The following is a 22,682-nucleotide window of genomic DNA, read 5'->3' as shown; positions in this document are numbered from 1 at the left end:
GCCATGACCGACGCCAGATTCTAGCCCTTTGGTATTCGGGCCGATGGTGGACAGCGGAATACCCATATGTCAGGACTGCAGCAATGGTAGACGAAGAACATCTAGTAAATAACTGAAATCAAGTAACTGTAATATATAATATGGCGTTTTAAAACGTTATTGCAGCTTTGTACTGCGCATGACTGAAACTGTTGGGTGTGTTTACATAAATATCAAACCACAGTACTTAAAAGCTAGAGTTTAGGATGTATGATGTTGAGCAAATCTTGTAGACGAACAGTTTTTGTTTATGTAAATACGGGCAGCCAGCAAATTTCCCAACGTAATTTTAAAACTAATCTTACTTAAAATGTATCCCGTTACTGCAGTAAGAGTTGAGATTGCCTTATGCAGTGCAGGCTCATATCTGTCAACAATACATTTCAAACTGTCCAGATTTTCGCACAACCCCATTTTTGTCGTATATTTTTGTTCCGCTTCTCGTAAAATTTGTGGTTTTCTGGCAAATCACCAACTACTTAAGTCACTAAATAATAGCAGCCCTTCGAGTTTCAGACTTCTTAACCTTCAGAAAAATGCTTGCTAAAACTGTTATTCTAGCAACTTTTGAAGTTTATAAGAGCAATATTTAAAATCTGTCCACATTTTGGGCATTAGTCCTCGTTAGTTTTGGCTTTGTCCATACTTTTCCGCCCTAAGAGCTTGACAAGTATGCTCTCAACTGTCCTTGATTTTCATGGAGGTCCGTGACTTTGACTCAAATTTTAGCTCTTATCTTCTTAATCATTCCCCAAATTGCAGACTTTGGGAGAAAATGTTATGAATTACACTTAGCGATTAGATGCTTCGGTTTCCTCCCATGTTCCAAAGGCATGCAATTTGTGGATTAGACACTCTAATTGGTGTAAATCTGCTGTGAGGAAGATCTGCCGCAGGTAGCCAGCCAGCGTTGACTCTAGATGATTGTCACTGTTGAAGTGACACCCCGACCCCATGTGCAAAAATAGGAAAAAGAGGGTTGTGGATGGATAAGCTTTATAGACTTTTGTTACTTCAGAAATTGTATATATTTGAAAAAAAAAGAAATTGTATATTAATTCACATCTTTATATTACATCACTGACTCAAGTTTATAGTACTATTGTTTTAAAAGTATCCTCAATTATTTATATATCTGTCCCTAATTTATTTTCTATAGTCTAATCGAGAGCTATGATCAGCCAACGATAACTAATATGCTCTAACTTAACACAGAAAACATTTCACTTCCTTCTTTCATAACTAACACATATATTATTACTGACGCAATTATTTCTGCGACTTCTCGCGCGATTTACTAAGCATCTAACGCGTCTGTCAGCGTCTGCACTTTCTTTTTTCCTGCCATACGCTGAGAATGGGTATAGTAAGGATTTCGTTTGTCTTTTTATGTAGTGGTATTAATCGAGTGTAATCTGTCTTTTATTGAAGGATCTCAACTACCAGTCTTTTATAGAAATATATCTGATCCATTCATTTTAGTTTTATAGATGCATTTGGCTTATAGAATCAAGGAAACAACTTTTATGACTGTTTTGGAGAGTGGATCCTGAATCATCAGTGAGAACAGTGGAGACTTTAATATGGCGGCCTGCAGGACGATGCAGTAATTGATTGGTGGTGTAAGATTAATTTAGAAGTTTGGGAATTAAAATGCGTTTTACTAAAGTAGAGTTATTTAGTATTTTGCCAACCACGGGGTTGAGAGTAGTACTTGGGGAATGTCCGGTAGTTTCATTGTATACGTGAAAATAGTACCATCTCAAAATGCAGTAAGGGTTCTATGGGAAGCCTTACTTTCTACAGAAATGTTGCAGTTAACTTGAAGAGAGACTTTATAAACCTGAAAGTGCAGTAAGGATTCCCTGATTCGCCTACGAAATTGCATTTTTTTTTTGAAAAGTGTTGCAGTTAGATCCGAATAGAGTTAAACGGATGAGTCTTGCTGGAACTGAGAATCCACTAATCACGTGCTCATTACTAAGCGTTGTTTAAGTAGTCTTACTAGCAGCGCTAACTTTTGGAGTGTTATGTATTAATACATATTAAGTGGCGTAAGTATTGTGTTCCAAACACCAGTACTACTAGTATGTAGTGTTAGTACACACGTTTTGCGGATGTATCTGGTAGTGGTAGTGTATTTGCCTGTCGTGCGTGTTCTTAACTGACACTTGTGTATTTTTATGGTTGCTGGTTTTCTTTGGGAGTTTGCGTTTTCTGTTTGGAAGCTGATTTTTCGATCGTTAAAAGTTGATTTGGTGTGCAGAACTGCGATATTGTTGAGATGATTGGGGTGACCCCCGTTGCTTTTAATATAAGCGAAAAGCGTATTTTTATTTATTTTTTAATGGCAGATGTAGGTAAACTGGGTTAGGTGATCTGGTGTAGTGAGTAACTAATGTTAAATGTTTCTGTTCAGGTTTACTTTGAAGAACTATAAACTTCAATGAAGTGTACATGTATAGTGGTCTGACTGAAGAGCTATGTAATTCTAATTTAGTGAGTGTATATAGATACTAGTTTAGCAGAAGTAGCATTCCCCTTTGACAGTAGTTTTGTGTGGTTGGGGATGAGGAAGCCCTCTTCTAGATGTCTATTTATAATGCATGATGCAGCTGTTTAATGGTATTACTGTTGCTTTCTTTTAAAGCTTATAGGTTATCTGTACTGGCTGTGAGTGTAGTGTCCAGTTTGTTAATCCATTCAGAACTTTGATGCTGTTCCCTTGAGGTAAAACAAAATGCTCAAAGGTTTATAGTGAAACTGGTTAGTTTCTACAAAATGTGTCGAGTGCGTATGATGATAACTCTGAGCTGCAAAATCTGAATGCAGTGTTGATAATACCTTGGAGAACTGAGCACTCAGACAAAAAAAAGTGGCGCTGCACAATTTTCGTCCGTGCAATTTACTATGCGTGGTCTGTACTGTGCATGTGTTTAAGTATTGACTGGGCAAAACACTTTTCATTGGAAGTGGGCAAAACACTTGGAAGTCTGGAGAAGTCCACCAGATTGTTTGTCTTTGAAGAACATTTGTTTTGCTATGTTAACTTTTATACAGTTCTTAAGATGTCTACTTATAACCAAGTAATTGTGGTGTAGTGACTGTTCAAAAATCAAACCTTATTTTTTTCTATGGTGACCGTATGTGTCTAAAAAAGTAGTGCGTACAGTGGTATGGAAGAAAGAATTTGCAAGTATGTATATACATACACTGGTACAAAAATGTGAATAAGTGTATAAATTCATATGTCTTTACTCAGGTATTTCCAGGGATAACTGGCACAAACGCCGCAAAACTGGTGGCAAACGAAAGCCCTACCACAAAAAGAGGAAGTATGAATTGGGTCGTCCTCCAGCCAATACCAAGGTGAGAACTTTGAGGAAAAGATTACTTTAGAGTTGTGATTCTGAATTGTCTAAACATGCCATATGCATTCATCTCGTTGGTAACTTTGGAGTTCTGATGGTGTTTGTCATTGTGAGACAATGGGAATGATGAAAGTTTATCCTTAGGGGGGGTTCTATAGGCCATTTTGGTCTATATGTGACCCTTCCGATGCTAGGTTTGTCATAGTTACTCTGACCTGTGCATTGTCTCTGTTTTAATTATGTTAATACTGTTGTAGTGTGTGTTTGAGCGAGTAAAGTCTACAATCTCTTTTAGATTGGACCTCGCCGTATCCATACTGTGCGAGTCCGTGGTGGTAATAAGAAGTACCGTGCATTAAGGTTAGATGTTGGAAACTACGCATGGAGCTCAGAGGGTAAGTTTTTTGGGTACTTGCGTATTATCGCAACCACATTACAAACAAGTCACTCTTGTACAAAATGCAATTAACAGGTCACAGAAAACGTAAATACCGACATTTTGTAGTCATAAGTGCAGTGAAACGGAACTTAAACTTTTGCCTGTGCTAAACTGCTAGTTAGAGAGAATTTTTAAGAAATTGGGTGTATAAATCTAAAGCTCAGACTAAAAACATGAGGCAAAAATCTGAACATTCTGCAAACATCTGGATAGTTGAGGCATGAGCCCCCCCCCCCCCCACAAGTACCAGTCTCAAACTGTGAGCAGATCTAGTGACATTGATGTACATATTTATTTTTATTAAGTACAATGAATGTCAGGATCACTACGTTCTGTCTTCTGTCTCCAAAATGTAGAGCATTACTACTGTGTGTTTGGAACAAATGGGCAAAATGTGGAGCACTCACCAGTGGCTTCAGCCCGGACGCTTAGCGAGTTGGTAACAGTTTATTCATATTTTAAGCAAGCAGTTTTGATAAGTAAATACTGGGTCAAATTAATTATAGGTATTCAATAACAAAATTCTAAAGGACTGTGCATAAACCCTTTCAGGAGGAACGGACTATACTGAGTCTCAGAATAAGGATCACTCTTTTTTACAACGAGGTAAATGCTGCTCAACTGGTATAATTGCTGTCGCATGTTGTGTACCTGTCAACTGTCCAGTTTTTCACTTCATATTTTGGTCTGCTCTTTGTAAAATTTGTGTCTTTTCTGGCAAATCGCTGAGGATTTGAGTCCTTCAGTAATGACGCACATTTGAGTTGGACTTTGTATACTCCCAAAAATGCACGCTAATACGAAAATCTGTTATTCCATTAGTTTTCCAAAGTATATAAAGTCCATCTCCAAAATGTAGAAAGAACACAATGGCCAAAATGTGGAGCACTCTTCAGCGATTTCAGCCAGGCAGCTTAGCGACCTGTTAATTGCGGGTTGTTTTCTAAAGTGGTTGCGATAATACACAAGTATTGTTTTTTTTGTCTTTACAGTGCTTGCCTTTGTAGGGCTGCAAACAAAACTAATATTGGAGTGCTACAACTTAATTTTGATGTTCTGCAGCCTTGTGTCTGATGCGGAAGTAGAGATGACTTTCTGGATGTGTATGTAAAAATGTGTGTAGTTGGTACTTGTACAGGTTGCCCTGTCCTCTCTTCCTTTAGACATTTACATTTCAGTTAGTATGGAATTGGGAAGTGTGCATAGCTGTGTACACAGTTGAACTAGCTTGCAAGATTGGAAAGTTATTTGCAGGTAACATGTCTGTTTGTAGGTCCCCCCCATGTTGTTGCTAGGAAAGATGTAGTTAATGGTGCTGTTCTCTTCCTCCCCCCTGAGGCTTTAAAAATGTCAGGGTTCTCAATAGCTGTTAAAATAGTTTGTAATATGGTGTTTCTTAGCTGTGTGTGACCGATATTGTCCATTTGGACTGTTTCAGAGGTTTTTAGAGCACAACAGAGGAATATAGAGAAGGTCAGGAGTTGCATTGTGTCTTTGTGGCCTTGGAGAAAGCATATGACAGGGTGCAGAGAGAGGAGCTGTGGTATTGTTTGAGGAAGTCTGGAGTGGCCTGCAAGTATGTAAGAGAGGTATGTTTGAGGGTGGTGGCAGTGGTGAGGTTTGCAGTAGGAGTGATGGATGCATTTAAGGTGGTGGGATTACGTCAAGGATCAGCTCTGAGCTCACTCTTGTTTACAATGGTGATGGGACAGGTTGACAGATTAGATCAGACAGGAGTCCCCGTAGACTATGCCTATGATGTGATCTGTAATGAGAGTAGGGAACAGGTTGAGGAGACTTTGAATAGGTGGAGAGATGCTTTAGAAAGGAGAGGCATGAAGGTCAGCAGGACTAAGAATGTGTGTGTGACTGAGGGAGTATATAGGGAGTGGTGAGGATACAGGGAGTAGAGTTGGTTAAGGTAGATGAATTTAAATACTTGGCTCAACAGTTCAGAGTAATGGTGCGTGTGGATTAAGAGGTGGAGAGAGTTCAGGCAGGGTGGAGAAGTGTCAGGAGTGATTTGTGACCAGACTGGTACGAGTGAAAAGGAAGACCTACAAGAGGGTAGTGAGACCAGCTATGTTGTATGGGTTGAGGATAGTGGCATTGACAAAACAGCAGGAGTTGAAGCTGGTGGTGGCTAAAGTTAAAGATGTTTGCATTGGGTGTGACTAGGATGGACAGTATTGGGAATCTGTATATTAGAGGGTCAGCTCAAGTTGGATGGTTTGGAGACAAAGCCAGAGAGGTGAGATTGCATTAGTTTGGACATGTGCTGAGGAGGGTTGCTGGGTATATTGGGAAACGGATGCTAAGGATGGAGCAGGAACAGGAAAAGAGAACGGCTTAAGATAAGGTTTATGGATGTGGTGAGAGGACGTGCAGGTGGTTGGTGTGGCAGAGCCAAGATGCAGAGGACGGGAAGAAATAGAAACAGATGTGCTTTGGCTACCCCTAAAAGGAACAGCTGAAACAAGTTTTCCAGTTAAGTGGCAGAATGATACTGTTATGCAGAGAGATCATGGATGTGTGTGTTTTTTTTTTTTTTTTGTCTCCCCAATCTGCTTGACTTGCAAAGCTATGTCTGAACCAGCTCTATTACAAATGATGCATCTAACGAAATCCCATTCCCTCTGCTCCAGAGACCTCAGCCTCATTACCACAATCAGCAGAACAAGCTGGAGGGACAGGTTCATAACCCAGACACTGCCCATACTGTGGAATAGACTTCCCATACATGTCTAAACAGAGCACCTCACTGGCCCTCTTCAAGAGAAATCTTGAGTGTGTGGGAAATAATTCACCCTGGGGATCACTCCAGTGGCTCTATTAGACAGAGGTGCTAGGAACTAAGGTCAGGTGGCACAATGTCAGGGTAATCCTGTGGGCTAGGCTTGTAAAGGCTCCAGGGCCATTAGCCTAGTACAAACCTATGAATTTGTCATCCCATCCCTTAAGGACAAATTTTAGCTAAACTGGCTGCAGTGTTTTTTCCCAGCAATATTTCTGAACATTCTCTCCTTGGGAATCATTCTAGCTATGTGGCTTTTCTTTATAGCATTTTGTATGTTGATTTGTGGTTTGATTTTATTTGGAAGTGGTATTTATTTCTTTCCAGATTACCCCAGTGCCCTCGTCCATCAGGTTGACCAACCTCTATTCTGAGATTGTGGCTGGCACACTACCAAAGGGGCATCAGGGATGCTTTTGACTGCTTCCACCAGGGAAATTTTACCCATTTCTGACCTACCTCTTTACCCCACACCCCCCACAGAGCCTATTCCCCTCCATGGAGCACTGGTGAACTCCCTCTGATGCTTCTCTGTGGGCCTTCCTTCTGGCGGCTAAGCCATTGGTCTAACCCGGGTTATCTGGGCTGTGGTTGGGAATTCATCCCCCTGTGCAATGGAGTGGTGCATAGGTAAACACTAGGTTCAGTCTGCAGACCTAGTTAATATCCAGAGGTTAGACTTGTGCCCTGTACCTTGTATCAGTAAGCTAAAGACCTTAACCATTATGCCAACATTTTTCTGCCCTTCTGCACCCACAGGATTTGAATAGCCAGACTGATATTGGCACAGATGTTGCTGTGTAATTGAGGTCAGCATGTAGTAAGTGAGGAATGCTGGAATGAATTGTAGGGGGGGTGATTAAGCACATGTAGTTGGGACAGAGAATGTAACCCATTACCATCATGGGGAAGGAGGTAGCAAATCCCCTTTGTGTGTGGGTTTTTTTTTTTTGACTGAAAGAACTGAGTAATGCAGAAGTTGCATGTTTCATGGTGTCAGCTGCTGGAGTACATGAGGGGTAGGACATTTGCAGGGCAGTGTAAGACAGTATACAGAAGTCTAGGCTTCTGTTTTATTGGGAGCTATGCTTCAGAATGTTAATGGCGTTGTAACCATGTGGTCTGGGAAACAGTTCAGTGTGTACATACCCCGCACTAAAAAAAAAAAAATCTTGTATGCACAAGGATTTCTAAGTTTCATGTGGTGCTTTGCACTTAAATGGATTTAGGAGCTTGGCTGTCAAGTCAGGGCTGCAGATGTTACTGTTAAGGAATGAAATTAGACAGGATTTCTCTGTTTTTGGGAGTTGCTCTTACCCCTGACGGACCCCGAAGGGTTTGTCTAGTGGGTTTATCTGTTGGGGTTCTATAAGGCAGTTTAATATATTGAAGGAAAATGCTTTTTTGCTAGTTACATAGAACTGAACTGATTTTTCTTTTTACCATCCCATCTTCTTTAGGTTGTACTCGAAAAACCAGAATCATTGATGTGGTTTACAATGCCTCAAATAATGAGCTTGTTCGAACCAAAACTTTGGTGAAAAACTGCATTATTTTGGTTGACAGCACTCCCTTCAGGCAGTGGTATGAGGCCCACTACGCTTTGCCTCTTGGGCGTAAGAAAGGAGCCAAACTGGTATGTGCATTTGAGTGTCTTGTCTCTCTAGCATGTATTTAAGTTTTTGATGAAAAATAATTATCAAACCTACAAAGTGATCTTTCCTCAGGGTGATGGGCAGCTGTGATATAGGGTGCACACAGGTAAGGACGGCTGAAGGTTGGCTTCTCCTCCTCCTTGCTGACATGTGCTAAACCAAATTCCTGGACCTTGCCTTCGAGAGAACTGCAGTATCAACATAGAAGGTAGGCACATTAATTCCCCCCAAAAAAGCAGAGTCTTGCCTGGCTGTTCACTCTAACTCTGATCCATACACTATGGCTACTGCTACCAGGTTGCCTCCTTTGGTAAAACATGGGTTCATCGGTGTGAATGTTTGGCAAAACAAATATTTGGTAAAGGCAGTGCACGGTTCACTTCAGACAAGTGGGCCAAGTGAATTGTTCTGTCTTGATTTTGAAAGCATAATGTCGAAGCTGGAATGATTTTTAACTCTATCTCATATGTACACCTACTCGTATGTAGGTATAGAATTGTCGATTTATAATATAATGCAACAGTGTGATGAGGCAAATTGCAATATTACTTGTAAATTTGAAACTAATCCAACTGATTAAAAAAAAGCTCTCCTTTACAGCTGTATCTGGCAAAATGTACTGGAGAAGATCATTAGCTCTGTGGTAAGGTAAGTTTTTTGACCACGTGAATTTTAACTTATGGATTCATATAGTTATGTATCCGTTCGTAGGTGTGTGCATGTGTATACGTAGGCAAGTGTATTGGAAAAGGCTTGTAATTAATCAAGGTCAATTTTTTGGTTTTAAAAAAAAAAAAAACTTGGGTTGGGGTCATGGGGTAGATGGTGACCATAATCTTGTTGGTACCCTGGTGTTTTGGGGAAGGGTCCACTCTACCTCACAGTGCCATTGAACAAGACAAAAGGAAATGCGTAAGTACACGTGTAGCCCTTACTCTAAACCCACTTGTGACCCCAATATCGCAATGCTGAAACATTTGTAGTACCCAGTCGGACTTGCTATCTACTCAGTATTTTAACATTTGACAGGCTGTTCTCTCCTAGTTGCACCTTGGGAGAGTGGCGTGTATTGTTTGAAGTGTTTTTGTATTTAAGTTTTCAAGTCTCAATTGCAGCACATACGTCTTCCAGTGATGATAACATTGTCCAGTTCTGCTACTGAAGTTGTAGAGATGAGATTTTTTAAATCTGAGGAAGACCATTGTAGAGACAAAAGTAAGCAAACGTGTTTAATTCAGCCAATTTGTGGTACCTGTGTATGAAAAATGTTGCTATCGTCGGAGCACACTTATTTGAAAATTCAATAGACAGCTGTGCAAACCAAACACTCGAGGGAAGCAAACCTACTGTACCACCCACTTAACTTCCATATTAATTTGACTTGTACTGGCCCCCTCTGATCTAGTCACAGCCACCCCCCCCCCTTTGGACGCTGCTTTTACAGTCTTTCATGCAAGCTACACTGGTTTGGTATGTGCAGTGTTATTTATGAAAGAACAATCATTTTGGAAGGCCACTGTCATGTGTGCGCATATTTGCCAGTGTATTCTTTAGTGTTGCACTCTAAATAAACGTTTGGAGAAGGGGAAATCTTTGTAACTAGTTTCTGAAGTCTCTGAGTGTATTTGGTAAATGAGCTTGTGCAACACCCGAAGTGGAGAAAAGATTGGAAGTAACAGTACGGAACACATGGGTACTGTGTAGATCAAGCATGGGGGAGAGAATGATATAAAGGTAGATTATGAACGTGTGAGAGATTCAGTCTGAAATAATTACTGGATGTGTAGTTAATAGTTTAAATTTCAAAATCTACAACTACACTAACTTAGTTTTAGGAATCTAACACTTCAAAATTGTTGTCTAGAGGTATGAAATACATACCCAGAACTTGGTTAAGTGCTTAACTGAGATCCATTCTTAAGAGAAATTAATTTAGCCATTATGTTTCAGGACAAAACTCTACTACTGTTACTAAAATGCTTAGTGTGTGTTCCACCTAAACATCCTAGTGTTGCAGTGTGTGAGAAAATGGTTACTAAGGAAATAAGACTACAGAACAACATCGGACACAAAATTGAGTAAGTTAGGTGAAGAACTAAAAGAGCTTAAGGATGGCCATAACATCAGAGTTAATGAAACCTGATAAAGGTTGGGGGGGTGGTTCTCTACGATGCATTGGAATATGCTATTGTAAAATGTATGAGATACTTCAGATGTCTGGTAATTATGAAACTGTTTCTATTAACGAAATACATATAGCTTACAAGCGAATTGTGTATTTAGAGAGATTTTTATTGGATAATCAAATTACCATTGACATTTTTGTAATTAAAGGATGAGCATCTAATACTAGCAACTATAGTAGGAATACCCAGGACTCGTAAAAGTATAACCAACGCCCTTTCGTCTTATAGTTTCTGGCAGCCATTCTGCTACTTCCTATAGGTGTAGCCATAGGCAAATGGTTAAAACATGTCTATGAAAAAATACCTCCTATGATCAGACTCTTGGGAATTTGTCGGTAGTTTATCCCCCAACCTTTTGAAAAAGGGATTGATTTATATTGCCATCGACGTCGTTGGCCTATTCTCATGTATACCCAAACAACAAGGGTTAGAAGGATTCTGTATCAGTATAAGGATTCTGTATCAGTATAAGACAATACACCAACTTAGAATGGGATCATTTCAACCTTATTTTGGAATGTATGTCAATGGTACTTGTTCACAATTATATTTACTTTGAGGGTGAATATTTCCAGAAGACCTGGGGGGTAGCTATGGGGACTGCTTGTGCCCCCATGTTTGCCAACCTGGTCATACTGGGTTGGGAAAATGCACATCTTCAAAAGTGAATATTGTAAGTACATTTAACATTATTCCAGATTTTTGGATTATGTTTTTATCCTATATGATGTCTCTTGGGAACGTATAAACCAGTTTATGGAGTACTTAAATGGTACTAGTACCTATTTAAAATTTACTTACCCATGCAACACAGGGGGTATAGCTTACTTGGATACATTTATATCACGTGAATCTAATGGATTCAAATTCTGTATACACCGGAAGAACATATTTTCCAACGGCTGTCTTACCATCCAAGAAAACTAATGAGAAACATCTTTAAAGGACAGTGTATAAGGGCAGTCTGAATGACATCCTTTTATTTAGACATGGTAGATGAAGTCTAATACGTTTCCTATTTAGAGAAAGGGGATATCTGAGGTATATGTTGGGTAATGTAAAGAAGTACGTCATGAATGAATGCGGTAAAAAATACCCACCAATTTAAAGCTACATCTGTAGTTTGTAACGATGCTGATATCAGAGAGCGTGTATACTGGAATATACCCCCTATGTGAATCAAGAAAAGCAGATTTTTAACCGTTAATTGGAACAGTCTTGTGGCAGATAATGAAATTGGGAAAATAGGTGAAACACCTTCATTTGTCTACAAAATGGGCTGTAATAAGAGAAATTTGGAGCAGGGTAATATCAGTAGGTGAGCTTGTGAACTGACTAAACATAGTAGGAGATGTGGTAATTGTAGACAATGTCATGCTATCTTAGAAGTAGGTGTTACTTTAAAGAGCATGAATAGAACTAAAATCACATTTAGGCAAGGGAACTAATTCTACGTTTGTAATGTACATTGCAAAGTGCATGGTATGTCCCAGTTACTATATAGGGAAAACTGAAAGGTCTCTTAAAAGAATCTTGACCATTTATATAACATAAGGAAGGACAGCAACTGTGCCCTATATAGACATGTTGTGGGGATAGCCATTTTTTCAAATTTGCTATATTAGAACAAGTTAGGCTAGGCCCCCCGAGAGGGTAATTTCAAGGCAATAGTGGGACTTAGGGAGGTCAAGTGGCAATTAACTGATGCCTCTAACTTACCTGGTCTAAACTACCACATCTCCATTAAACCTATCCTACAGGTTTTTATGTTGGTTTTTGTAGTGTTTGCTCTAAAGAACATATATTATGACAGACTTGTATGAATATGGATTTTCTATTGTATGTCTTAGTATTTGGTTAGGGCATTTAGTAGTACATTATTGTTGACTAGGACATTTAGTAGTACATTATTGTTGACGCATGTACATTTTGATTTGTATAGTCGGGGCCTAATTTAGATTGTTTTTTATTTTATTATAGTTTACATGAAATATGGGTAGGTTTACTTTAAATGATGGCATTAAGTGTTTTTTGGCGCCAAAATGAAGGGTATTTAAATGATTAAACACAACGTGTATTCTGAAGTCCACATTCCAGTGGATGAAAGCACTAAATCGTTGTGCAGTAAAGGTGTTTGTTTTATTTTCGCCTGTGTGATTCTTCTTGGTGGATTCAATTTACTTCAAGTGTTTTTTTGTTGGAGTTTCTTTAGTTTCTTCAGTTAATTTATGGATTCATATAGTTAACCTTTCGTAGGTATGTGCACATATGTATACAGACAAGTGTATTGGAAAAGGCTTGTTAATCGATGCCAGTTTTTTGGTTTAAAAAAAAAACTTGGGGTTGGGGTCGTAGGGTAGATGTTGACCATAACCTTGTTGGTACCCTGGTGTTTTGGGTGTAAAGGTCCACTCTACCTCACAGTGCCATTGAACAAGACTAAAGGAAATGCACGAGCACACATGTAGCCCTTAATCTAAACCTAACCCATTTGTAACCCCAGTATCGCAATGCTGAAACATTTGTAGTACCGAGTCAAACTTGCTATCCACTCAGTATTTTAACATTTGACAAATTTGATTGTACAGCAGGCTGTTCTCTCCTATTTGCACCTTGGGAGAGTGGCGTGTATTGTTTGAAGTGTTTTTGTATTTTAAGTTTTGAAGTCTCAGTTGCAGCACAGGCGTCTTCCAGTGATGATAACATTGTCCAGTTCTGCTACTGAAGTTGTAGAGATGAGATTTTTTTTTAAATCTGAGGAAGACCATTATAGAGACTACAAAAGTAACCAAACTTTACTTCAGACAATTTGTAGTACCTGTGTATGAAAAATGTTGCTATAGTCAGAGCACACTTAAATTCCGTAGACTGCTCTGCAAGCCAGACAGACTGCTACGCAAAACAAACACTTGAGGGAAGCAAGCCTACTGTACCACCATTTAACCCCCCCCCCTTTGGACACTGCTTTTACAGTCTTTCATGCAAGCTGCACTGGTCTGGCATGCGCAATGGTGTTTTTGAAAAATGTCTAATTTTGGAAGTCCACTGTCATGTGCGCATATTTGCCAGTCTATTCTTCAGTGTTGCACTCTGCATAAACGTTTGGAGAAGGGGAAATCTTTAACTTCATAGTTTCTGAAGTCTTTTCTGAGTGTATTTGATAAATGAGCTTGTGCAAATTTTGTCATAGGTAGGCACTAGGCTTTCGGCCCTAGGGTCTATAGAAGCCTAACCAAAAAGGTACCCTGGCTTTCGCCACCCAAGAAAATTATTTTCCTGTGCCCCTGTCTAGCAGAGCCGTGATCCCGGCATGAATTTCCTATTTCCCGTCCAATCATAAAAGATTTTTCTTGAGCGCTAAGCTTTGTTTGATGTAGATAGGTAGTTTGGATGTCCCAGAGTATGGGAAGTCTCTGGGACAGGAATCTGTTCCTCCGGCATGTTCTGTTTTATTGCGGTGACAAGGTTTAGGTCCCTAGAGCTTGTAGCTTGGAGAGATTGGGATTTCTTTAAGTGGAACATGTACAACAGCTCTGGGTTAGACTCAGCTTTGTATGTTAGGCAGAGATCGCCTCCAAGTAGGCGATGTGCCTGAGTAAAGCCTGAGTTTTTTGAGATGGTCTGCGTAGGGCATCTGTTTGAGGCTGGTAGTCCTCTCTCTGTGGTACTTCTGCAGCCTTTCCAGTTGTTGTAGATGTCTTGTGAGGTACATACCAAAAGGGGCATTGTGCTCTAATGGGTCTAATGAGTGAAGAGTAGAGGGGAGTAATGACCCTTTTTGTTTCTGGATGAGAAACTTTTGTGCTGGGGTGTGCCACGAGGATGGGGCGATGTGATCATCAAAGAAGAGACTACTGTCCACCTGTGTCCCAAGGTCTCATCACACTTTCGGTGTTGAGTAGACTACCACCTGTGTAGTAATTCATGGGTACAGACATTTTACGATAGGGGATGATGTGCTTTTTGGCATTGAGCTAGAGGCCATGGCTTTGACACCAGGAATCTTGTCTTAGTAAGGCCCTTTTGTAGGGTGTCCACATCATTAGGAGTTTCAATAATGGCTCCTTGTTTGCAGTCATCTTCGAACTTCATTAGCCAATGACCTTCTGTTAGCCTGTACTTCAGAAAAGTAGATACCAGGCGAGGACCCAGGATTGAACCCTGTGGTACTCCACTTGTCACTGGTCTGAAGTCAGATTTGGAGTCTGCTACATTCACAGTGTGGGTTCTGTCAGTGAGCCAGTTGGCAACCCATCTTGTGACTGGGATTTGTACCTAGTTTAGTGAGTTTATAATTCCAGAGTGGGGGATGGTGTCTAAAGCCTTGGTGAGATCTAGATAGGCTGTGTGAACCACCTTACCCTAGTCTACGGCTTTGACTGCTTCAAAAAAGTCAGGTTTAGGGAGACGTGATCTGCCTTTTACAAACCCAAACTGGGTGGGGTCCAGAGTTTGGGGATTACCAATGTCTTGGTTTATAAGTTCCATGATGATGCATTCCATGGCCTGGCAGACCAGGCTCGTTAGGCTAATGGGGTGGTTCCTGGGGGTCTGTGGTGACTCCCCTCTGTAGAGTGGGATAACTATTGCTGTGCACTATTTAGTGGGCACAAAGCCTGAGGTGAGGCTATGAACATGGTGTTGAGGTGTGGTGCCTGTTCATGTAGAAAGCAGCCTGGGGTGTCTGGTCCCATGGATGCTGTTATTGGCTTTGGAGTGTTTTTTACCTGTGCAGCTATGTTTACAGGAACTTTGCATTCTGGTATAGAGATGGGCCCTTTAGGGGGTAGGGGGAGGGGGGGTAAAGTTAGCACTGAACCCAAGTGTTGCCATTGAGATTCTTGGCATAGCTATAGAATGCTTTGTGGCGGTCTTTAGAATCGGTGGCAATTTGTTTTCATAGCTAGCTTTGGAGGATTTTATGAGGGTTCTCAGCTTCTTACTGAGGCTGACTAGGGAGTTCTTCCAGTCATGGGATTTTACTCTGCAACAGTTTTCTGTTGTGGAGTTTTTGTTTATGGCAGGGGACCGCCAGACTGACTTCCTTTTTTATGGAGGATAGCATCTTGGTTCTGTTAGGGATAGCATGCTCCACGCACTCGTATAAATGCTTATAAAGTACATTTGTGTAAGACTCTGCAGTCGTACCTCTCAATCTGCATAGGTGTCGTGAAGTTTACCACTTCTGTCTTGAGCGTGAATTTGGCTTTGGAGAATTTTTTTTACGGTGGTCTCCCTAATGGGGTGGGGGCAGGATGTAGATATCTAGGCTAATTAGCTTGTGGTCGGATCTGACCAACGAGGAATTGACCTCTGGTGTGGCCCATCAGTTGCCCATGTTGGTAATGACCAGGTCTAGGATATTGCTGCCCTTGGTGGGGGTGTGGATAAGTTGATCCAAGGCATTGGTATGTGAGTAGCTTTCCCAGTTAATGGTGGGGTAGTTGAAATTGCCCATTATTAGGTTGCAGCCTAATGTTTGTACAGTTTGGATTCCGGCCTTGGCCAGAGTTCGTTGCACTTGGATAATCTCTGCATTATGCTGAGCAACTAACCTGGTGGATATCCTTAATGAATATGGAAACTCCTCCACCTTTTAGTGTTTTGGTCCAGGTTAGGTGGCCGATAAGGTGTGGTATGAATTGTAGCCTGGTAATGCAGGGGTGCTCTCTGGAGCCTTAAACCAGGTTTCTGTCCCTGCACAGATGTCTGTTCTCCATTTTAAGGAGTGCCTCGAGTGAGTGCATTTTGAGGGTTAGACTTCTAGCATTGAGTAGCATTACCCTCAGATTTTGCTTGCTTGTTACGGTGGTGAATCTGTCATTTGAACCTTGCCTAAAAAAAGGCAGTATAGGGGTCGCAAGAGCCTTGGCCAGTAACCGGAATCCCACTAGCGACGGGTGCAGGCCATCTCTTGCAAAGTATCGTGGTCTGTCGATGTCATCCCACTGTGGTGGTATTCTGGGTGATGGCAGGATGCTACTTGGGGCTGGGGTCATACCTGCCTGGGCTACAAGATCGGAGAGGTCTTCATGTCTCCATGTAGTCCAGGTAGGTAAATTTCGGGTCATTCACACCAATGTGGACAGTGACAGTCATATTTGTGCTTATTTGGTAGGAGAGGGTTGTCTGTGTACATGAGGCAATTGCCAAATTGCCCCAATATACCCAGATTCTTCAGATGGGAGAAAATACAAGGAGCTGACCCTAGATATGTGCTTATTAAGTGTTTAAAAACTGTTTTCCTCTAGACAAGTGAGGAAAGTTGAGTGCTGTAGTAATTTTGTAGCTTTAGTGCTTAAGAGTTCTGAACAAGTGCTGAGCTCAAAAAAATTTGAGTGCTAAAACTAAACTGGCTAGTTCTAAGGGAAAATTTAAAGAGCTGACTTTATGGTGCCAGAAATAACTAAGGAGCGATGCATAAAGTATTTTTTGATATAACTTTAGCAAATGAGCAAACTTAAACCAGTTTAGCCAATAAAAAGCTAAAAATTGAGCCTCGTTCCAGCAGTCTTTGATCAGACAAGTTCTAACTGCACACTCCTGCCACAAGGGTGCAGGGGGAACAGTCTCCAAAAAGAGATGGCCTGGATTACTGCTCAGTTATACAAACAAAGCTAGAATCAGCATGCCTCAATCTAGTCTATGCTTCAGCAAACAAGGCACACCAATTTCAGAAAGAAACTGTTCAAATAAGCAGGTACAATCCTTTAACCAGAAATTTCCAGCTCGGAAGGGCAGAATCTAACCTATCCTCCCACAAGACAACAAACCTTAATGTAAAACTGGTCTGAAGCCCAAGTGCTTAAACCAAAAGGCTTACGATAACCGTTACAATTAATCAGGCTACTACCAAGCAGTAATAAATGCAGCAGAATAAATACAGTTGAGCACTTTTAGGAGTCAAAAGCAAAATAAAGTGCACATTTTGTAAAGTGCAAGGAGAGAGGAAGTAGGAGCAGAGGTTAAGAACCTAAGTGGATTGGCCTTCTCAGGTGTTCTCTCAAGTAGAGTGAATATCAGACTGGGAGGGGTGTCCCAGATCAAATTTGCAATAGGGGCGTGCTACTGCAAAGCCACCAACTATAACTCTATAAATAGGGTGAGATGTAGGGGGGAAAACAGTTTCAGGACAGATGAAAATTCAGTCAGGCAAAATTAAGTCGATGCAGAACTCTGAATGCCAAGAAATATAAATCTGTCAGCGATATTTCCAGATTGAGAATCACACCAGCTAGAACACCAGGAGTTTCCAACAGTGTAGGCAAGAATATCTGCTTAGTCAAGCTAGGCTTGAAAGGGCCCAAGGTCATTGGTCTAACCTCCAATGATCCCCATTTAGCCAATCTGTTAATAGGTGGGCTCTGATGGCATCAGAGGTTTACTGATCTGCTTCACTCGTTCTCTCAATTGGAGATCAGGAGCTTTGCACTGTAATTTCTGGTGGGTGTGGCTTTGCATAGTAATTTCCAGTGGGTGGAGCCTGTCCTATTTGATAGGAGACACTAACATTCAAAGAAATGCTCATTTCTGGAACCACAGGGGTTAAAGTGTAAATGGCAAACTCTTTAGCATAGTGTATTCTTTAGGTTCTAGGTCTTAAACTTGATTTTATAACTTGCAGTAAGTACTAACTTTGTTCGAAGTAACTTGCAATGTCTTGGCAAGCGTTCAGCATCTTTTTCATGAGAGCTTTCATAGGCTCATAGGTTGATACTAGGCTATCTGCCCTAGGGCATTTATAAGCCTAGCCAGTGTGTTTGGCTTTCGCCACCCTTTTAGATTAGTTGAGTGTGCCTCTGTATAGTGGGTCACAGAAGAGATCCCAGGGGTAAACCTACGATCTCCCATCCACTCGTCAAGATCTCTTTTTTGAAGAGGGTCATTGAGGGGCTCTGCCTAACCTGGATTGGGATTTTGTTCCAGAGTGAGGGGAGCCTCTGGGATATAAATCTGTCCCTCCAGCATGTCCTATTTCTGTGCTGAGGTTTAAGTCCCTGGAGTGTGTAGCTCTACGGGATTTGGATTTCCTGAGGTGGAGCATGTCCATTAATTCTGGTTTGGATGTGGCTTTATACATCGGGCACAGATCGCCACTGAGTAGAGCTGGAGTTTCTTCAGCCTAACTGCGTAGGGCATCTGTTTGAGTCCCTAGATCCTCTTGGTGAGGTACTTTTGGGGTCTTTCCAGTTGCTGCAGGTGTCTGGTAAGGTACATCCCAAATGGGGCATTGTATTCAATTTTGGGCCTGATGAGTAGAGGGGCACTGACCTCTCGATCTAGATGCAAACCCTTTCGTGATAAGGTGGGCTATATAGAAGGTCTTTCTAACCACTTTGACAACGTGATTGTCAAAGGAGAGATTGCTATCTACTTGGGTCCCCAAATCCCTAATTACTACTGTACTTAATGGATTGCCACCTATGTGGTAATTTGTGGGCACTTTGTTTTTCCCAAAGGGGCTGACTATGCACTTTTTGGCGTTTAGCTTTAGGCCATGGCTCTGGCACCAGTTATCAGTCTCTGAGACCCATTTGGAGGATGCTTGTCAGTCGGCGAGTCTATTATGGCACCCAGTTTGCAATCATCTGCGAACTTGGTCAGCCATAGTCCTCCCGTGTTGGCCTGTATGTCAGAGAAATATATACCGAACAAGTGGTCCCAGGACTGAGCCTTGTGGGATGCCACTTGTAACTGGTTGAGAGTCTGACATGGCACCTGCAATTAGTCTGACATGGCACCTGCAATTCTGACCATGTGGGTTCTATCCTTGACAGTTTGCAACCCATCTTTTGACATGGGGGTTGATATTTAAGCTGATGAGTTTTTTTATGATGCCCGAGTGGGGTATTGTCTAAGGCGTTTGCGAGGTCCAGGTAAGCTGTGTGGACTACCTTCCCTTCATCTATGGCCTTGGTGACAGTTTCAAAGAAGTCGACCAGGTTCAAGAGCAAGATCTGCCCTTAAAGCCAAATTGGGTAGGATCCAGTGTTTGGAGGTTCCCAATGTCTGAGTTCCATGATGATACGCTCCGTAGCTTTGCAGACCAGGCTAGTCAGGCTTATAGGGCGATAGTTTATGGGGTCCGTTGTGGCACCACATTTGTGGAGTGGGACCACTGTTGCTGTACACCATTCCTTGGGTAAATATCCTGTAGTAAGGCTAAGATTGAACAGTGACTTTGTGAGGGTTCAGTTCTTGGAGCTCATGTAAGATGCAGCCCGGGACACTGTCCGGTCCCATTGATGCTGTGTTTTTTGCTTTGGAGAGGGCAGCTCTCACCTGTGCATCTGTGATGTCCAGGAGGCTGCACTCTGTTGGGATAGACATTTGCTCTTTTGGGGGGGGGGGGAGTTTGCACTGAACCTGTCTGCCAGGGTGTTGGCAATGTCTGTGGGTTCAATGTATTTATACGTCATTTTGCACCAACTCTGAGCATATCTGGGAGTTGCCACCCAGGTTCCTGACATAACTAAAAGCCTTGTGATTATCTTTAGCATCTTGTGCAATTTTTCTTTCGAAGCTGGCCTTAGATGATTTTATGAGGGATCGTAGTTTCTTGCTAGTACTGATCAGAGATGCCTTCCCTTTGGGATTTTGCTCTATCATGTAGCTTCCTCCTTCTGTTGTATAGCTTATTTATGGCTGGGGTCCACCAGACAGGTGGTCTGCCTTTGGATGAGTGAGTCTTGGTTCTATTTGGGATAGCACGAGCCATGCATTCCTGTAGGTGTCCATAGAATGCGTTTGTAAAGGATTCTGCGGTTTGGGCCATATTTTCCACTGGCCCGGGGGCTTTGAAGGATTCCACCTCGGTTTTGAGAAGTGTGAAATTTGCTTTTGAGAAGTTCTTCATCGTGGTTTCCTTGGCAGGGGTTGGGGATGGGATATGGATGTCCAGTGAGATTAATTTATGGTCAGATCTTACCGATGAGGGGTATACCTCTGGTATGGAACATAGTCCCCATGTTGGTAATAATCGGGTCCAATATGTTTTCCCCTCTTGTGGGAGTGGTGACTAGTTGTTCCATAGCATTTGAGTTTATAAATTCTAGGAACCGTTGGGTGAGGGTGTTGTGGCTTGAGTAGTGCTCCCAGTCTGTTTGGGTAGTTGAAGTCACCCAGTATGATGTTTGGAGAGACCTTCATATTCTCCAGTGTTCTCAGGAAAGCTGAGTGGGGTTCCTGAGTTTGGGAGGGTGGTCTGTAGCAGGCTACAGACTGAAAGGCAGTTTTGCCCACTATTTGTTAGTTGCACATGGGTGGTCTCCGATGCTTCGTGCAGTGCCACTAACCTGGAGGTGTGGGTATCTTTGAATATGGGTACTCGCCCTCTTTTTGTGGTTCGGTCCAAGTTTTGTGGCCGAAAAGCATGGTATGAGGTTTAACCTGGTAGTGCTGGGGTGCTCTCGGGAGCCTTGAACAAGGTGTTACTGCACAGATATCGATATTCTCCATACTGAGGAGAGCCTCTAGTGCGTGCATCTTGAGGTTTAGACTTTTGGCGTTTAGCAGCATTACCCTTAGTTTCTTTTTCCTTGTGTTGTCTATGGAGGTGGGTTTGTCTTTGAGCCTTGCCTAAAAAGGCACTATGGGGGTGGCAAGAGCCTTAGCCAATATTTGAAAGCCCAGGGGTGACAGGTGCAAGCCATCCCTAGTGAGTGTGGCTTGTCAAGCATGTCCTCCCAGGCTGACAAGACAGCGGATCCCCTTTGAATGACACCAATACTTTAGCCAATTGTTAAAATTGATCATTTTGTCTTTATACTGTGGCATCATTCTTGGTGAGGGTAAGATGCTACTCAAGGTCAGGGTCATACCGGCCTGGGCTACATTATCGGAGAGCTCCTCTGTCTCCATTAGTCCAGGGAGGTACATCTCTGGTCATTCACACCAGCATGGACAATGACGGAATCATGTTTGTACTTTTGGAGTGACCTGAGTGCTTGTGCTGTGGCGAATCCTGGCACCAGACAGGCAGCTTACCGTGACCTTCTTGTTCAGCCTGATGAGTGGGGCATCAGTGTGTCTGACAATAGTCGCCTATTACAAGTGTGTGAGGTGTGTTGTTTAGCCTTAAGGGCTGTGATTGTGTGGCACACTGACTTTGTGAACTATGTGATACGTGGGTATTGTTGTGAGGTTGTTGCTTGGATGTCTGCTTTGGAGGTCTCTGCTGCTTGGGCAGGTCTTTATTTAGAGCCTCTGAGTGTTTTTTGTGTTTGGTTTGCTGTTGCGATAGGTCTATGTGAGACTGGATTTGTGGTGTGTGGTTACCACACTCTGACTGTGCCAGTACTGGGTTGAGAGCTCAGCCTTTTGGCTATATAGTTGCATCTCTCACATATATATTTGAGCTTGTTGGGAGGAGGAGAGGTTTGTCTTTGTACATAAGGCAGTTGTAACATTGCCTCAAGATTCCCAGATTCACCAGCTGGAATGGAGAGTAAACCCGAAACTGACTTTTCGACATGCCAGAATAGTATAAGGAACTAGTTTTTGACTGATCAAAAAGGACCAATAGGGAGCCAAGTACTTAAAGGGAGTACAAGAGGGTGTAGTTCTTTAGTTTATTAGTTCTTACTTATAAGATGACTTATACAAGCAACTGCAGGGCTTTATAATGAAAGTAGAGTGCTTACTTTGAGATTTAGAACAGTTCTAAGGGAAAAAGTGAAGAGCAGACTTTGTGGAGCCGGGATTAGTTAAAAACCCGTTTAAGTGGTGTTATGTGCGAAACCGCGCAAATGCAGGTTTTAAAGCAGGGAAACTGAAAGAGATAGGAATTGACTCAAAACTGCCAATAAGCTACTAGTTTCAAGGCTGAGACCACTCCTCCAGGGACAGGCTGCTCAAAGCTCCCCACTCTCACTGGTGAACAGAGAAGCTTCCTCCTATCCCAGTAAGGATATGGGCAACACAGGAAACTATACCACAGTCCGGAATTCAGCAAAACCTGAAATCTGAACTAGTCTATTTCAGCAAAGGCGGGAAAAGAGGTGTTTTTTTTTTTTTTTTTTTCAGGAAACAGCAGAACAACACAGAAAACACTGTAAATGCTATGGCTTAGCAGAGTGTGGAGATTTAGAAGCATGAATTTTATGATACAAAAATGATTGAGCAATATCTCTACCTGCACAAGACAAGGTCAAAAATTAATTACTTTTTGCGGTTGTGAAAGCTTTAAAATAGTTTTAT

At 41.8% G+C, this 22,682-nt stretch overlaps 1 protein-coding gene and 4 non-coding genes across 5 annotated transcripts in view; all 5 read left to right on the top strand.

The window, feature by feature from the left end:
- The first annotated feature begins 1,335 nt into the window (after window positions 1–1,335).
- The window catches only part of RPS8 (ribosomal protein S8), a 28,248-nt gene continuing 6,901 nt past the window's right edge, over window positions 1,336–22,682 (top strand). The window contains exons 1-4 of the mRNA XM_044085336.1: window positions 1,336–1,400; window positions 3,302–3,408; window positions 3,706–3,805; window positions 8,104–8,279. Coding sequence (XP_043941271.1) covers window positions 1,397–1,400; window positions 3,302–3,408; window positions 3,706–3,805; window positions 8,104–8,279 — 387 coding nt within the window. The 5' untranslated portion in view covers window positions 1,336–1,396. The remainder of the gene's footprint in view (window positions 1,401–3,301; window positions 3,409–3,705; window positions 3,806–8,103; window positions 8,280–22,682) is intronic.
- Window positions 2,831–2,903, top strand: LOC122814669. The gene has a single exon (XR_006366870.1). It is a non-coding gene; the product is annotated as a small nucleolar RNA SNORD55/SNORD39 (small nucleolar RNA).
- LOC122814673 lies at window positions 3,527–3,630 on the top strand. Its single transcript, XR_006366874.1, has one exon. It is a non-coding gene; the product is annotated as a small nucleolar RNA SNORD46 (small nucleolar RNA).
- Window positions 9,423–9,495, top strand: LOC122814670. The gene has a single exon (XR_006366871.1). It is a non-coding gene; the product is annotated as a small nucleolar RNA SNORD38 (small nucleolar RNA).
- On the top strand, window positions 13,172–13,247 carry LOC122814671. The gene has a single exon (XR_006366872.1). It is a non-coding gene; the product is annotated as a small nucleolar RNA SNORD38 (small nucleolar RNA).

The sequence above is a fragment of the Protopterus annectens genome, chromosome 10.part0 (assembly GCF_019279795.1).
Source record: "Protopterus annectens isolate FY-2018-M chromosome 10.part0, PAN1.0, whole genome shotgun sequence".
Lineage (NCBI taxonomy): Eukaryota > Metazoa > Chordata > Ceratodontiformes > Protopteridae > Protopterus > Protopterus annectens.
This window is presented reverse-complemented; position numbering and strand designations above follow the sequence as displayed.